The sequence below is a fragment of the Falco naumanni genome, chromosome 4, assembly GCF_017639655.2.
Source record: "Falco naumanni isolate bFalNau1 chromosome 4, bFalNau1.pat, whole genome shotgun sequence".
Taxonomy (NCBI): domain Eukaryota; kingdom Metazoa; phylum Chordata; class Aves; order Falconiformes; family Falconidae; genus Falco; species Falco naumanni.
Genome location: NC_054057.1, coordinates 85,256,789 through 85,274,844, shown reverse-complemented (window position 1 = coordinate 85,274,844; position 18,056 = coordinate 85,256,789). Strand labels below are relative to the sequence as shown.

Genomic DNA, 18,056 nt, shown 5'->3' with positions numbered 1-18,056 from the left:
TTGACAGTGATGGGCACGCTCTTTAACCTATAACTCCTCGGGGCGTCCCGCTGCCGCCCAATCGAATGCAAGGAGGCGGGTCACGCTTGGCAAAGCAAGTTGCGGTTGGTGCGTGTGGCTGCCCGTCAGGGCGGCGTGGGGGGAGGGGGGGCGGGGGCCGCCGGGCCGCTGTTTGTTGTCATCCCAAGATGGAGTTTCTGCTGGGGAACCCGTTCAGCACCCCGGTGGGGCAGAGCCTCGGTAAGGAGGCCCAGCGGGTGTAGGGGGCTCCGGGGGGGCTGGAGAGCTAGCGGGGCCTCTGGAGGGAGCGGGGGCCTCCAGGCACGGGGGGCTGGGAGACAGGGGAGTGCTCTGGGGGTCGGTGAGATACAGCGGGGGCTCTGTGAGGGCCCGCGGGGGGCTCTGGAGCCGGTGGGAGGGGGCTTAGTGGAGGCCCTTGGGGGCTGTGAGGATCTCTGGAGGTTCGTGGGGGGCTTTGGAGGTGGTGAGGCATCTGTGGGGGGCTCTGGAGGTGAAGGAGGGCCTCTGGAGGTAGCAGGGATTTCAGGGTTGGTGGGGGGTCTGGGGGGGGGTGGGGGTGGTATTTCAGAGTTTGGGGGTGCTGTAGCCTTAGTGGGGTCTCGGGGGGTTAGCGTGGGTCGTGGTGGGCTCTGTGGGGACAGTGGTGGCTTTGGGCAAGCTGTTTGCCATGAGGAGGGGGCAACTCCAAGATGGTTGACGGATGAAGGAAAGTTGTTGTATCTCCCAGCTCCTTTTCCCACGTGTGAGCGGCCTGTTAACAGGGTAACCCTGTCGTCCAGCCACCTTTTTCCCAAAGTGTTGAACCCCCCAGGGCCTGTGGGTATGCAGGGAGGGTGACATGGTGTAGAGATACTCGCATGTGCTCAGTCTTTAGCCCAGAGCTTGAATTGTGGTTTTGCTAATGTTTTGGTGACATTAGGCAGGTTATTTTGAGCGCACTTTCATTGCGTGGCTAGCCAAGGCCTTCCTGGGTTGCTGTGTCTACTCCCTCATTCCTGCAGGTGTGTTCTCTCTTAATTGTGGCAAGTGTGATTTCAGCCTGGGTTGCCGTGGCCAGGGTCATGGGAGAAAGCCCAAGTGCCATTTCTGCAGAGTCTGGTAACTTGCCCACGGTTGGGTGGGCTGGTATTGCCTCCTGCTTGCTTCTCTTAAGCCCTGAAGGAAATACAAGATCTCCCCCATTGTGGTGGGGAAGAACAGAGTGGCTCAGGCTCCTGCAGTTTGGGGGCTGTGGCCTGTGGTCCCAGAAGCCAAGTCGATGTTCAGTTGAATGCACTTAGGCTAGCATCCCTTTCCAGTGAAACCGTGCTCTTAGTTTTGTTGACTTGTTTCATAAACGACAGTAATTCTAATGCTATTTTTAGGGTTTATGTATAGTATAACGTATAGCTATGTATAGTCTCGTCTATAGCTATTCTACATTAATTCATGGAATGACAAAAGACTTGTGTCTTTGGAAATTAAAGTGGAAAAAATTTTGCAGAGTACCTGGTCATGGCCTCAAACTGCAGAATTTCTTTTATAGTTGTATCCTCACCCACACGTGCAGAGGTAAAAGGCCCTTAAATGGGTAAGTCTCATACTGTGCTTTGAAGATGGCTGGACTCTTGCTTTGTCAGACTATATGGAGCATATGTATAGCTCGCTGTTTTTCTTTAGCCATCTGGGGTGTTTATTTCTTCTGCTCAGGGAGAGAAGTGTCAAGAGTTGGAGGATAATAACAAGAACAGTGAAAGTTAAACACGGTTTTAAAGTGAATTTGCTTTGTTGTGTTTGGCCATCTGACCACATCTGCCAGGACAGCTGGCTGCTTTGCTGCTTGGACAAGCCTTCTACAAATGAGCGCTGTTAAGGGAAGGCAATAATTTCTCATCTATTTACTGTCACTTTCTGTTAGCATCAGTACATGGTTTAAAGGGGCTTCCTTAAGAACGTAAGAATTGTTGCAGGGGTTAGCAGTAAAATCTGGTTTTCTACCCTTCTGCCTTTCTAGCTCAGGAGTGCAAAGATTTTCACAGCTTTACATCCCCTTGCTCTCTTTGAATGAGTAGTTGCTGCCAACTTAGAGGCTTTGAACACAAAGCTCTGAAGGAGCTGCTTTCATCAGATAAGGTTAGGTGTATGTGAGGGGCTTATAATGCAACTTCCCTTCATGCACAGTTCAGCTGCAGTTTAAGAATGTTTTTTTATTCCCAGGGCAAAGAGATAGCTGCAGATTTTATTTTGGAAGATTTTTTTTTTTTCTGCTTCTCATATCACTGCCAGTTACCTCTTTCTAACAGTAAAACAAAAGCATGCCTTGTTCTCAGACGGTGTTATTTGCCCAGTGTTTCCGCAGTTGGTTTTTTTTTTCCATGAGCTTGTAGAATATAATTCTCACTTATGTTTCTCTTCATTCTTTAAAAGAAACTGAATAATTTTGTCTTTCTGCGTAAACATATTGTGTTGAACACAGTTGTGATGTTTTCAAGCAAGGCCTAACACTCACCATAAGGGAGAAGTGCAGAAAATTATGTAGGTCCATCAGCACACCAAGAATGCATGTTCACTGCCAGGAAGTAGCGGTGGTTCACATGAAGATTTAATTAGGGCTAGACAATGTCTTCAGATAAATGCCAGGTCTGAAAGAACAAAGATATCAGAGAAGGTTTGGGGAGAGCTCAGAGAGGTAATACAAGGGATTTTCTCTTTTCTCCTCTTTATCTGGATAATGTCTGAAGCTAGACAGGCTTTTTATGTTAACTCTTTTGCTTAACGTGGGAAAGTAATGCTAGGATGAGCTCAGAGGATTTGTAATGGAGATGGATAGAGTCTCCTGCATCTAAAGTGCCAGTTTAAATGGCAGCCAGGTTCCTCACTGTTGAAAGCTACCTGTTTTTTGGACTGGCTTACACAGTAGCCTATAGTTAGTTTCCAGTGGTGGCATAAGAGAAACTGTATAAGCCATCACCATGACTACTAATTACATACCTCACTTAATTTTTCTTTAATGCTTTGATTGACCTGTGGACGGTGAACTGTCCTTATGTCTCTAGCAAGTCCCTCTCCTGAGCAGAGCGGGTAGTTTTTGACAAGGCTGTTGTGTGGAAGGCAGTCAGCTGCTGCAGTGTGCCTATGACTCCTGAACTTAAACATTTTATTCATTCCATATTGCCTTTTACCTGGAGGTTGCAGTGAAGGGAGGTAATAGCACCATTTTACATATAAACTAAATAAAATCTCACCCAGGATTTTGTGGCAGAATCCAATACTTCCCAAAGGCTTTGTGAGCAAATGGTGCTTTTCAGCGTCCCATGGGACTTGGAAGAAGCCTTCACAGTGCCTTCAGCCCTTCACAATGTCGCTTTTGTTGGTGGTCAGCGCTTCCTAGCAGGCGTCCTTGGGAAGATCCCTAGGCAAAGGTTTGTGTGTTGCGGCTGGTGTGCTTCTGGTGTTTTTTAACTGGTGCTGCCTGCTCAGCACCCTGCAAATTCAGCAGCTGTCAGCAACACTGGATGAGGAGCCCAGCAAGGCCACTGGAGCTTTCAGTGCTGGCTTGTGCTGCGTGGCTCTGGCCAGCTGAGGGTCATGCCACCAGCCCTGGAGAAGGTCTTTGTGAAAGGTGGCAAGAGTCTAGAGGGTGGAACTGGGTGCCACAGGTTTCAGAGGCTGCCAAGTATGTCAGGGCTGGCAGGAGCCTTTGTGGCATTGGGTGTTGGTTTGGTTCTTACAATTGAACTGTCTAGTTTTTCCAGTTAATACTGTATATATGATAGAATAGATCCTTAGGGGACTGTTTTGAAGAATACTCCTGACCAGTGAGGAGGAAAAATACAGGAAGATGTGTAGTAAAATGGTGGAGGCAGACTGGTTGCTGTCTGGAGAGGGGCTGGCCTGCGGAAAAAGCCGCAATTCACAGTAGTGGGAATTTGCCTTGAGATTCAACATCCTGCCATAAATTGCATTTTTATCTTTCTTTGTTCAAGGGAGCCATCTTTAAAGTGTCACCACTCTAGTCAAGGTTATTAGAACAAATACCCTTACTGTAGGTTAGTGAAAACATCTTGGATGATTAAAGCTGATTGAATTGCAAGAATGTGGAGTACTGGTGACTTTTTTTGCTTTTTCTGCTTATTTGATATAGGCCATATGGCTTACACAGGAAAACCAGTTACATTTTGTAGTGGTTTTGTTTGGGATTTTTGTTACTCCGGAGATTTTGCAAAGGCTTTCAGGAGAGTGTGTGTGTGTTTGAATCCAATGCTGCTGACACCACCCCCACCCCCAAGCTCCCTCAGGTGTGGAAGGCTGGGTCAGGGCAGTGATGTGTGAAATGGGCTCCTCCTGGAGTGATGATGGGAGCATCGAGGTCCATTTTGGTAAGGGCTATGGTCAGAGCCTATGTGTGTTGAGGTCATCCTTTCTTGCTGCAGCCTGAAGTTTGCTTGGCTTGGAGTCAAAGACCTCAGGGGAGTGAGGTCCAGAATGCACAGAGACCTGCATGTTAATTATTAACAATATAGTAGAAATCAAGGTGTCCTGCATAACTGGAGGTGGGGGTGTTGATCAGGTGATGCTGGTTTACGTCCCTGGTCCCTGTTGATGAAGGAAGGTTTGAATGAGGGGTGCCGGTCTGGGCACTGGCTGCAAAGTCTGGTTTTGGAGGAGGAACAGTAGGATGATTTAATACAGAGTATTCTTTAAGGAGGCTACAAAAACAAGGTTTCAGCAAAAGATACGGAGGCACTTTATTGAAGCAACAGTGAGGCAGACAGCTTTTCAATTGATTTTATCAAAACACTCGCAGTTTCCATTCAAGGCTGTTAAATTGATAACAAATATGGTGGACAGAGTCTGTTTCCAGAGCTGCTGTTTGTTCCTCCCTCTCTTCTTCGCCCCCCCCCTTCTTTTTCTTTTTTTTTTTTTTTAAGTAAGAAAGTGCCTCAGCTTTGGGGTTTATAAACACCTCTTTATTTTCTTTCCACAAGAAGCACTTAATAACATTCTTCAGGTTTCTTATATCTTAAGATTTTTAAGAATCTCTGAATAAAAATGGTTCCTAAATAGATGAGTTGATGGCTCTACACAGGAATAGAAATACATTACAGTGAGCAGTCCATGGTAATCCTGCGGGATGAATTAACCCAGACTTTCTTGTTCACATACACAATTTGCCTAAGTTCCCTTCAGAATAAACTTACTACTTTGCTGTGCTGTAAGTCAAACATTTTTTTAAAGACAAACCTTTTCCCAAAACCAGAAGTCAGTGTTCAAAGCGCACACTGTAATCTTAGGATCTGGTACCAATAAAATTACATGTTTGCAGCATGCTGTTGTGGTCTGAATCATCTCTTTTTTCATTCATTGCATTCTAATGAAATAAAAAGTCCTTTGCATTTACCCATAACCACTGAAGTATTGTACCCTGTTCTAAGGGAAGCTTTTCCCAGTACAAGGTAACAGTAACTTTTCTTGCTATATCAGAAAGATTAATTTTGTATTTGCCTGCAGCGAAGAGGGCACAAGAAGTGCTTTCCTCAGAGTTTAAGTACTTTTATAGGTACTCCTGTAGCTGGTCAGTTAAAAATCCACCCTCCACTGTTCATATAGAATTGTGCTAGTCATGCAAAAGAGAGTCTGATAAAGTGCTTTTAGTTTTATAAGATTATTTGGATCTGCTTTCACTTCATGACAATGGATTATGTTGTAAGCAAAATCTCCATGAAATATGAAAATGGGTATCTTTGCTTTTAAAGGAGCAAATAAATACTGAGTCATGAATCTGGCAACTTGGAGAAACTACATATATGTGTGAAGCTGGATAATTAGTATAATACCATTTAATACTAGGTTTCTAAGACTGGATTTATTTTACAGGCACAAAAGCAGATTGTAGTTCATGAAGGTATTATGGCATGTATTTTTGAGTAAGGCAGTTTTATCTCTTCCAACACAGTACGCTTAAACGTATACTCCATATGCTTCTAATATAAAACTATATGTGAGAGGTTGCAGTGTGAGGACAGCTCGTTCCCAGTTTGATACTGCTCTGTTCATGTACTCAGCAGATTTTTTTTTTTTTAAACTGAATGTTTAAAATTTGCTTGACTAAAAACAGTTAGAAAATCCTCACAGACCCTTCCAACTGATTTTGTTTCATCCAAAACTATTTTCACCAAAAAAAAGTATTGTGTATTTTCCTTAGTTGAATTAAGAACAGTTTTAAATTAGTTAGGCTTCCCTTTGATTTTGTAAACTACGTTGTGTTTTTAATTAAGTATTCTTTGAAGGTGATCAAGGCGTTGGGCAGTATCCTTGGTGATAATGGTCGGTGGAGGAACAACCAGCCATTTTTGCAGAAGTTTTGGTGAGATAATCCTTCATGGGGAAAGATGCTGCATAGTACTGCAGGGCTGGTGCTTTTCTCTGGGTAAATAATTTCACGCTTTGTGTTTTGGTTTCAAAATCCGCGCAAAGTATAGGCAATGGAAAACACAAGTGTTTGGAGAACACAGGGAAGAAAGATGTCGTGTAGGAGCCCTGAGAAGTTAGGAAGTGACCTAGGCGGCCAGCCTGTCCATGAGTCTCCACAGATCATCCAGAACTAGTTTTCCATTTTCTCATTTGCCTCCACCTGGGGAATTACTAGTTTTCTATGTAAAAACACTCATTGCAGATATAAAAATCCTATCTAGGATAGGTAGGCCTCATTTTCTCTATTTGCTTAGTCATTCTGCTGATGGTTCTCCACAATTGTTTTGCTCATTTGTTTCAGTTATTGTCAATGGGAAAGGGCTCTTCTAAAATTGATGATTCTTGAGCACAAACGACACTGATCTAAAGGCTTTGCTAAAAACTGGTCTCTCTTCCCTTAGGAGCAGGTCCATCGCTACAGGTAAACGTGTCTTCACATAACTCGTTAAGCCAGGTCTGCCAATATGTAGGTACTCTTCCTGTTGCTCAAGAAGGGGAAAAACAAATAAATTCAGCCTGGCTGTTATTGGCAGCAGCGTCTTTAGATTTAAATATACACTCTATGATTGTTCTGTACCTGCCAGAATTAGAAGGTAGGTCCCACAATGTAGTAATAATTTCAAAATCAAGGATTAAGGAAGGAAAAAAAGTCCCATGTATGTATATACCCTGTCAGTGTTTGGGCAATTCCTGGCACGGCTATATTTAGACTGTTTACCTGTGCTTCTGTATCTCTCAGTTCACCTAAACCCTTTGGCAGCTCAGTGTTTGCACTGTAGTCTCAGAGAGCATCAGGAGACTCAGAAATGAGAAGATATTCAGAAGAAACCTGTTGAATAATTTGATTAGTTCATAAGCCTGCTTATTCTTTGAGAGTAAGCCAGTCTGTTCCCCAGCTGGTCCTCAAAAGCTGCCTGGGTTAGATTACTTTAGGAAGAAATTCTTTGTTCAAATTCAGATCAAAGGAAATGTACATAAAGTGAAGGCACAGACTGGTGTTATAAACTGTGTTTGAACCCCAAGAACTTTGCAGAACATTGGTTTCTTAAGGCAAGACTTTGTTGCATCCCAAATGCAGTCAGGAATGTTGAGGATATTGTGAACTTGGACATGTTGCATCCTCTGTACTTCTTGGCTACATCTATTGCAAGAAGTGTGACCAGCTTTGTATTTGACCCAAATAACAAAACCCTCACATTTCTTGCATAGCTGAGTAAAACCAGAAAGTCTCATATTTCCTGATTATTATTTTTTTCTTTAATAGTTTTGTCTCAATTATTGCTTTCTGCATGCATTTTCCTTGCGGAAGGAAAAGGGCATCCTTCCTTGCCTATACACACAAAAAGCTACCTTGAGCAGATTAAACAAATTGCAAGCTTCAGCAGCTTTGCCAGCAAATTTTAGGTCTCTGTGCTGTACTAGGCCCATAGACTAGCAGTATTTCATAGGTTCCAATCACTTCGTCTTTTGAGACCAGCAAATATGTCTGCATGTTTTAATAGAGGCATTTTGCTTAAGCTGTGATGACCAAATACTGAAATACAGATATTTTTTTTTTTCTAGACATCTGCAAGGCTTTAATAAATAATTCTGTTCAAAAAGTCAAGCCTGAAGTAAGTTTTTGACTGAGGTGATCCAGAGATGAGATACTACATTATGGCACTTACTTCTAAAACGTCTTTCATTGCAGTTGGTGCAATGGACATCTGTTGGACTCAGTACAAACGGTTTTCCTTTTTTTATGTTAAACTGTCAAGGATCAAGGGTGTTCACCAAAAACCACTCTGATCGATTAACAGTGTTAAGGAATATAACTAGTTAGTTAGTCCCTAATTTAAGATTAGGAGAGAGAATATGCAAACTTTATTGGAATATTTCATCTGGAGAGAGTCTTGAAATTGGTCTCTGCGTTGTCACCAGTTATTACCCAAATGTTGTCCAGTGTTTTTCTGAGCAGTTGTTGTGGTGTATAGGTATGATAATGAGATGATTGACAGTGAAAGGTAGGGGTTAAACAGGGTACAGCATATATTTGGGTTTGGGGTACCCTTATCTCATGTTTAAGCTGTTGTAGTAAATAGCTTGTTTTTTCATTATCTTTGAGCTGCCCTTTCTCTACTGAGTTTCGGTTCTTCTAATTAGAAGGGTATTTTAGTGAAAAGAGCGATCTCAGACCTTTGTGAAATTTTCTGCTAGTGCAAATAATGGTAAATCTGAAATCACTTATTAGACCAGAAGTTGTTATGGCAACTATAAGATGGCTGGCTAATCAGAGAGTGAGATCAGTTTTTATTTACAAGTGTAATGAGCAATTAAGTTTGAGCAGCTGTCAGACTTGGAAAGTGATTAAAGTTCAGCAAACAACCCAAATGGGTCAGTGTTCAGTTCTGGTGGGTTTCTGACACCGCAGCTTGATCATGTGTGAGTTTTACCTACTATAATTAAAAATGCCTTTAAAATCCCCATCTATGCCAATAACATAGTCAGTCAGTAATGAAAAATCCCTCTTCCTATCAGGTTCCTTAAAGGGTATTGGGCTTGAGTCTTGCTGCAGATAATGAGGTATTTCATGTGTAGCATCCCCTAACACAAACCTTACTTTGCATGCCGACTTACAGAATCATCTCCAGGCTGTTGACGATCACCAGGAGAGAGCTGAAATAGTGCAGCCCTGCTCAGGCAAGCTTTACACCTCTAAAGGGCACTCTTTCATAAAAGGCATCATTATACTCCTGTTGGCTGCTTAGGAAGCTGCTGCTGGGCTCAGAGGAAGGACGTGCACAGTGTACATGAACATTAAATGCAAAAGAAGTTGAAAAAGTCTAGATTCACCCAGAAATAGAAGGGAATGCGCAGGAGAGGCTAACCTCAGCTGGAGCTGGTGAAGTCAAGTCATTGAGCTGGCCACCAGTGAATGGGGCCAGGCTAGTGCTATTGCTGATACTCACTGCTTTCCCAAGCAGAAGCAGTGACGCTACCATATATTAGTGTCATGTTGCCAAAAAGGCTTCAGTAGGTTTTGTGTTTGTTTGTTATTTGGTATCCTGTGATGTCTCCTGTGTTGTTGATTAACAAGCTGTAAGCAGCAAAGACCGGAGAGCTGGTTCTCTGTAGATTCCATAAGATTGTATAAGCTCACGCTAGGAAAATTACCTTCCCATCCATACTCTGCAGTTCTTGGAATGCACTAGATCGGCCCCTTTCATTTGCTGGGATTTGCCTCCCTTCTACCTATGGTAAATAAGCCAAACTGTTTGCAAGCCATGCTCAGAATCTGTGTTCTAGTTGGAATTTTAACTGTCCAAGGACCAATATAGTTATTTTCCAAAAGTACACTGCAATCCCCTGATACATTTATATTGTTTTTAATTTTACCACAGTAATAGTATCATGTAATGTAGGTGATTGCAGTGGAATGTGAAATTTATTGGTGCACTTGCTGACCTGAAGAATGTACAAAGTCAGATGACCAGGTAACAAGTTGGTGAATGAGGAGGGTTTATGGGAAAATTAAAATACCAGTCTCAGAAATAAACATTTGCATACTTGATCTAAGCTTCTAGTATTTACATTTTCTATTTATCAGTCTTTTTTGGGCTTATCTATGGCAGTGGCACGTGAGAAACAGGGCTGAAGAAATCAAGCAGAATTTTTAGTAGGGTTATGGGAGACCAGGAAATCTGCACTACTTAGCCCATACAAGACAGAATTGCACACATGTGTCTTGTTATTATTGTTGCCTAATTTGCCCTCAGGTTTCCTGAGAAGATTGTTTGGAAGTGTTTAGCCACTAAGCTTTTGAAGGCATAGTAAGCTTGGCTTGTTGGAACGGGCAGCTGGCAGTAGAGTCCTTCAATGACAGCAGCGTTGGCAAAAGTAATTGCTGTTACCTAGTGGAACAGGAGCCAGCTCTCTCCTCTTCCCGTGGTGAAAACGCTTAGTGTTTTCCAGACACTGATCTTCAAGCCGTGGAGGTACTGGAGAACTTGAATGGGATCAGAGCTAGCTGCCTCTTGCGCAGGCCTGCTGTCATCTTGTAGAGCGGTGTGAGGGAAGGCTGCAAAATTGAAAAGCAAACTGAAGCATTTCACACTAGAAAACGTGAGCTGTCAGCCCTCAAAAGCTGCAGACTCCTCGCTGTCTAGTTCGCTGCTGCGTGTAGGATAATCGTGGTTTTCCAGAGGACACAGCTCTCGTCTTTGTAGTTGCAGATACATAGGAGAGCTGGGTGTGGGAACACGCGCAGGAAATAGCCTACTGCAAGTGTTGTTTCATTTCATTCGTAACACGTTTTAATTATCATGTATGAACATTTACTTAAAAATCTGTTGTAGCCTGTTGCAGCTAAAGAGTAAACTTATTCTTGTAACTGTAGGAATTAAAGATTTTTGCCTTCCCTGTGCGCCCCCCCCCCCCCCCCCCCAATGCAATTAGTGTTTTCAGTTTATTTTAAGCATGTGTGAATGTGGGCAATTGACTTTAGGAGTAACCTTAAAAAAAAAAATAAAGCCCCACCAAACACAAAAACAAACAAAAACAACAAAAAAGCCTAAACTAATGTAGGAGCCTGATAGATCATCATTGCCTTATAGTTTGTTTGCAGCAAACACAGTGGTACAAGTGAGTGGATGGGAGGGGGAGTTTTAAATACATGGGGATGGATTTTTAGAGTTTGCAGCTGACTTGGATTAAAGATTCTTAGACCATTTCATCCATGAAAGGCAATTAGTTTTGTTTTATGAATATGAAAAGCACGTAGCTTGTAAGTACTGGAGTGAAGTCCCAAGTGAGTTATTAGAACTTGCTTTACTCATGTAGTACAAAATTAGCCATCAAGAGCTGATAGATTTCAAATATAGCTCACTGACACACTGATCATCCATAACTTTTCATAAAGGCAATTTTTCTGTCTCACCTGTAATTACTGGATGCCTTTGAAGTCCTGAATGGGGCAGCTAGATTGGGATGCCTTCTTGCTCTTGATGGTGCTTGCAACATCCTGTGCAGCTGGGATATCAAATTGTAATACCATTCTGCCTGTAGTTCTGGGTGGTAAAACTGCATCTGGATGCATAGAATATTCCTCTCTCTCTCCCCTACCTCCTAGTAGTATTTTACTGGTTATATACATTCTTCTGCTTTGTATGGTGATATTTTTTTCCTGCATTTTGGAGGGAATGTTTTAAAAAGCAATTTGCAACAATTTATTTAAGGAACTGTCATACTGGTTCTGTGTGACTTATAAATATCAAATCCACTGTAATAGAGGTTTTAGGCATACTTGTTAATGAAGAAGTTGAGAAATAAATCACTACTTCCAGCTGCCTCTTCTCTCAGATTTGTAAGTTAAGGCTGATAAAATTAATGGAGTGTGCTTTTTTTTCTCAGGTTTTTTTTTGGCATTAGGACAAATTCATGTGTTTGTATTAGTTTAAGAGCTTTTTTTTGGCATATTGGGGTTGTCTGTTGTGAAATCTTTCTGGTGATAAAAGCTTCTTGGCTGCTAAGGGGTGTTCAGATTATTTCTCCAGCTTCTTTGGCTAGTTTCTTTGTCTGGGGTGCTTTTTTTGGGTGAAGGAGAGCCAAAGACTCAGCTATTAAGAAATTTTGTATTTCTAGTGTGGGTGAACGAGCATTATTCATCTGGTATGCCAGTGTTTTAGTACCTGAGTTTCTCAGTTAAGGAACAAGGTAGCACTCCCCAAATTATCCAAGCTCCTTGGAGAAATTAAAACAATATAAAACCTCTTTGGCAAGTAGGAGACTACAAGTCAAGTTCTGCCTATGGAAATGACTAAATGTCAGTGTGATTCGGTATACAGCACTAGCTGCCTTACTGTGGTCAAAGGAGGAGGAGATTTCGGTAACGATCCCAATGCACTGACCTTGCAAAGTGATGCTGTGCTGATAAATTCTCCCATGCAGAGTCTTATGGGCAAGTCATAGCAGTCACAGTCAAATTCAGAAAAGGCAGATCTGAGGGAGAACGTTTTGTCACCCAGAAGGTTTTAATTTATGCTTTTGTGCCTCTCATCTAGAGAAGAAAGATGGACACTCAGAGTGTGATAATATTAGACTACTGAAAGTGTTGCCTAATAGATCACAGATGTTTGCGAAGCGGCGAGCCATTGTCTCCGCCAATACAACTGTACAAGGGACGGTGTCATGAAGATGTGACATGTCATAAAGGAATGTTGATTTGTTGCTCCCCTACAGTAAACCACACTGTAAACATCTCCATTCAAATCCATTAATACAGGATGTATATTTAAAAACTGCTTTGACATTTCTGATTGCAGGCTTTAGCATATTGATTTCTGATGTGAGCAGGTTTTTGTTTGTCAATTGTAAAGTAGCACCATACTTGGAATATTGCGGGTTTGCAGTGAGATGGGAATCGAGCCAAAGTCACCACTGAAAGAGGTGAAGAAATGTGCGGTGCAGGCCGAGTTTTAGGGATGATAAGTGCCTCAGAATCATGCAGATGGGTTGGTGAGCTGGGAGCTGCTGCTGTATGACCTAGCTCTGAAGGACAGCTATTTACAGTACATGGGTCGACACGTTAGCTTTAATGAGTGTACAGCGCATAGGAGGAAGGAGATTTTTTGCGTTTTGTTTTTAAAGCTATGTAGAATGAAGAAGTCAGAGGGAGATCACTTTGTTTTAAAGAAGCAGTAGTCTTTCTGCCATCTGTTTTGAAAGGGAGTAACTTATATACACCTGTCATTCAGTGGAGCATGCTGTCCGCAGCAACAATTTCTGCTGACGGGGGAACTTCAGTGAGAAGATTCATGAGTAAAGTCTTTATGGTATAGAAACACACCGTTCTGCTTGGGATCCAGATTTCAAATGCTTTTAAGGACTATGACTAAACCATCGTTTGTGCCTGAGATGAATGACATCTGAGTACAGAAACTGCCTGGACTAGGTTATCCTGTCAGGCCATTTCTGTACAACACAATAGCATAGTACTGGAAGGTCCATCTGGTTTTACAACCTGCAAATGCATCCAGAGCTATGAGATGTGATTAAACTGAGTCAGGCTGATAGGCTCCCTTGCCTACTCTGGTATTATTATAAGGATTTCTGTTTTGTTCTTCTTTTTGTTTAGGAGAAGCTCTGATCTGAGTATGAAAGAAAAATCTTTGTTGTACAGCTGTTAATTCTTGTTTAATATGTATTAATCCATTCACCTTGCTCTGCTTCGGAAACTGCTGCACAGCTATGCTCAGTTAATCAGCTGTCGTTTCCTGCTCCTGAGAGGCTGAATTTGTGGGAAATGTTGGGTGATGTCTTTTCTGTGGCATGTCTAAATCACAGGAACATTGTAGCATAATTCTGAATACCATGTGGTCCTTAAAAAGACACAATAATTGCATATGACATATTCATGATTGCAGGTAAGTATGATCTGGAAGGCAGCTTTGAAGAAGTTTGGCACTTGGGTAGCACCTTCAAAAAGAAGACCTGGAAGTTAGGTGGAAAAAAGGCAGTTCCCAGTTCAACCACTGTGCCTTCAAGCAGCATTTGAGCTAAATACTAGTTATGATTGCACCTGTGTGTGTCCACAGCTTCTCTTGTTATTTTAATGTAGACTCCACGGTCAGTACAAACTATGATTACTGATTTATTCAGCACCAGAAACTTTAGCAAAACAATGAGTGGAGGATAAATTACTTCATCCCAAAGAGTTTCAGTGTAAGCATAGCTAAAATCAGTTGAAAAATTACAACGGTCAAAATGGATGACCAGTGCTGCAGCAGTGCAACCCAAATCACGTTTTTCTGTGATGCCTTGCAGTTCAGATTGAGCCCGTTTGTTCTAGCTGACTGCCTTTTTCTTTGGAAGTGTGAAGCTCAGCATTTTCAGAGCAGTGTGAAATAAGGAATGTAGAAAAAGGACTTGGAGCAGTGAGGTGGCTAATTGAAAAATGCTATTGGAGCTGTACTTTCTAACAAAGAAACTGGCAGGTTTTTATGAGGAAGTCACTTCAGAGTTGAGTTTTGATCTTGAATTTTGAATGAGTCCCATTTCCTTTTTATCAAAATGCTGCTATTAAAAAATAAAAAGCCTCCTGTTGGTTACCATAATGTCTAAGTGTCTGTGACTGTCTTTTTAAAAGCAAATCTAAAGAAAGCAAGAATAGACCAATAGGTCCAGGCATATCCAAGTGTGTTATTCTGGTGTATCGATGTCTTGAACTCAGCAGCTACGTGAATGCTGAGGATCTTTAGTCTTATATTCATTTTGCTTGGACAGCTGAAATATGTTTCCGTGGCCTCTGTATGGTCTTTCCCCAGATCTTATCGATGGTCCCATGCAGGTCACTGATTTGTTGAATCCAAGAGAGACAGTCACAAACCATGATGCTTTAAAGCTAAACAATTCTATAAGCAGCAGCTTGGAGGAGAGATGTTATAGTCTCATTCAGTGGCTTATCTTCCCTTGTGAGCTATCTTGTCTGTTTTGCATTGCCTTGCAGAACTCTTTCTTTTATTTTCCTGAAAGACCTTTGTCCATTCTGTAAAAGCATTTTGCATTTGACCTCAGCTGATAGCCCTTGCTTCTGAGAAGGCTTCACTGTGCAGAAGGGAGGAGGACCAGTAAGATGGAAGTAAAAGCTTGCTAATACTGTGGCTTTTGTTCCCTGTCACAATTTATGCAGAGTGAAATATAACACATCTGACTGTTTGATTTGCTAATTTCGGTCTTGGAGCACAGCTGGTAGGCAGGTGGACTGTTAAGAGGCAAGACAAAGATCTAAGATCCACAATCCTCTGAACTTCCAAGGCGGGGGGGGGGGGGGGCAAGTTTTATGCTGTTGGAACACCAAACATTATTGGAGGGAAGGGGAGAAATTTGCAATTGGACCTTTCTTGCTTTTGTGTCTAATATGGTACACTGATGTGTATGTTTCTTGCATAAACAGAAGGTGATTATTTTTTTCCTGCATAATTCTTCCCAAATGTATGAATCAAGAGTCTCTGAAGCAACATGTGGAGAAGTCCCAAGAGAGAAAAACTGATTTCTCTGAACACAAAGATCTGTTCATTCACAAGATTTTGGTATTCAGACAGAAAACAGTGCAGCTCTCCTCCCATTTTTACTTAATGTGATTTCTAGCTAGTGCAAGATTTAACTTCCCTTTTCCCGTGTCTTCCAAGAACATTATGCAGCATGACAATCACTTATTGGTACTTAGATAGACCTTTCAGGGAGATTTTTACCCTGTCATGCCTGCTGTCATCATTCAGCTGGAGTAGCTGTTCTCTGTGCCTCTAGCAGTCAGTTTTTCAGTCTTGGCTGCATAAACACGCACACTGCATGTGAGTTCAGTAGCATTATAGCCTTGAACTTGTGCAGTCACAATCCTAATGCAAGTCTCCAGGCTTGCAGTTCAGTATAATGGGCAGAGTCCCCATCAGCAGGTTCAGTATAATGGGCAGAGATGCACGTTGGAAGGAGGTTGTTGTCACATTGGTATGTGAACAAAGTCGAATTTTAAGAGTGTTATCAACGTTGAACTGTAACTTTGAAGCAAAAGTAGTATGGACTGAAAAGGGCTGTGGAAGTGGTTTCTTGAGGACAACCAGTGTTAGCATTTCTTTGTTAGGTAACTTTTGAGCTGGGTTCAGGATGGCTTGTAAAGGTTGTTCTGTTTTTTTCCTTCATTTAAAACAGCATTCCTGTCCTGCCTGGCAGAGCCTGTTTATTATGTGGCAGTTACATGGGCATTTCTGACTTGATTTCCTTGTGGTGACATCTCTCTGGTCGGAGCAGCTTGCTTGGGAAGAGGCTTGGCTGGGTGTGTGTGTGCACTGAGGCTTTTTAGACTGAAAACTTCACGCTACTGAACAGTGCCTTCTGAATGCCATAAAACATACACAAATTCAATGTGAACAGGGAAATACTGATATTGCCATTTGGCAGAGTGTGGAAATGCGGCCAGAAGAGTTAGATCTCAGAGAGAAGGTGTGAATGAAAAAATAGCACAATTTTTTCTCCTTTTCTTTGCAGACCAGAGATAAGCTAATGCTTGTGTGTGCATATGCAGTGTCCAAGGTCTGCAGCATGTCAAGCGTGGAGTGCCAGATTGTCTTCCTTTCTACCAGAACACTGATGCTTTAAATTAGGAAACGTGGTGGGAACTGATAGCATCTTGTTTCTGAGAGAGACTTTCTGATAATCTTACTGGTGGTACTGTGTCTCTGTGTGAGACACTAACTCCTGGCCCTGCTGCAGTGACAAACTCGGCAATAACACAGCACTGGGAGTTGCTTTCAGGTCAGAATTCGTGCAAGGCACCCTCGGCACCCAGGCTGGGAGTTGCCAGTCCTTGTTACGCAATTAAACTATAGCATAAACCCTTCAGTTCAGTGAGGGGAGGGGCAGGAGGGACGTCTACTCATTGCCTTTTTCCTTGTCTGATGTAACATTTCTTATGTCACCCTGGAATCCTTTGGTCGTGTTCCAGAGTCCTTGTGTGGACTAGTGCCATTTAAATGCCTTCTAATGAGCTTGAAAGGGACTGAGGAACTGGTGACACTTTTTAAAAGGTATTTACATGCCATTCCTTTGCAATTCTGTGGTAGTTTGCAAAATCTGTTTAATTTTGTCAAGCATATCTATTTGTTGTTTGAAGAGGTGACTCAGAGAGATGCATGGCTTCCAAAATGTCCAATAAATACTGGACAGGTTACTGAGCGTTTTTAATTTACTACATATTTGATGTGTTGGGCAGGGATTCCCTTAAGGAAGAGTGCAGGCAGAAGTGTTTCACCAGAAATCCAGAACTACATCCTGCTGTGTTTTGGTTCTAGAGGAGCTCTACAGGCTTTCAATTTATTGTGGTGTGATACTGTTTTTTAAACAAATACACACAAACTCATGTGCCTTCTCTGCAGTCAGTTTACTCTTTTGTCACAGTTGAAAGAGCACTGCAGCAGCAAATCTGGGTCACACACCCTACAAAGGACAAACGACTACAGATTACAAGTCTTGTGTGCTCTCTTTTGCTGAAGAGACTAAAATTAGCTTCCAACTCTTTATTTGAATTAAAAATTACCCAAGGGGAAAAGAACTAATTCTCAAAAAGACAACTGTTACGTCTTAAACCTACACATTCTCAACCACATATTACTCCAACGTAAGAACAGAAATGCAAAACTGAAAAGGCAGGAACCAAACTTTGTGGGAGAAGGGATTTTGTTTTCCCTAGTGTATCTCAGAAGGAAAATACAGGTGAGGTTACTGGGGACTCCAGACGAGTATTCCTGTGCTACCCTCCATACAGTGCAGCAGCAGCAGCATCTCTTCACCGTAATCTCCAAAATACCACTTTTTAACTGTGGAGTACTGCCATACACTCATTTTGTCAAAATAAACCTTAACTAAATGGATTTTACAAGACCAATGAATGAATTGGCTGGTAGCACAACTTTTGTGCAGGGTCAGCATTTTCCACAATCATTTATAAGAAGTGATTATAGCAGACCAAAGTGTATGAGCACTGCTAAGGTGCTGCCTGATGCCAAATGCTGTCCAGAACACACAAATTGGTTAATATAGTTTTAGATTAAGAA

The 18,056-nt window shown here is 42.1% G+C and overlaps 1 protein-coding gene across 6 annotated transcripts in view; it reads left to right on the top strand.

Annotated features, from left to right (window-relative positions):
* The first annotated feature begins 145 nt into the window (after nt 1-145).
* TOM1L2 (target of myb1 like 2 membrane trafficking protein) overlaps nt 146-18,056 on the top strand; it is a 58,915-nt gene continuing 41,004 nt past the window's right edge. For all 6 annotated transcript variants that reach the window (XR_005827339.1, XM_040590037.1, XM_040590036.1 and 3 more), the window contains exon 1: nt 146-240. Coding sequence is in view for 5 of the 6 variants with exons in the window: in XM_040590037.1 (XP_040445971.1) it covers nt 189-240 (52 nt within the window). In the remaining variant the exon portion in view is untranslated. The remainder of the gene's footprint in view (nt 241-18,056) is intronic.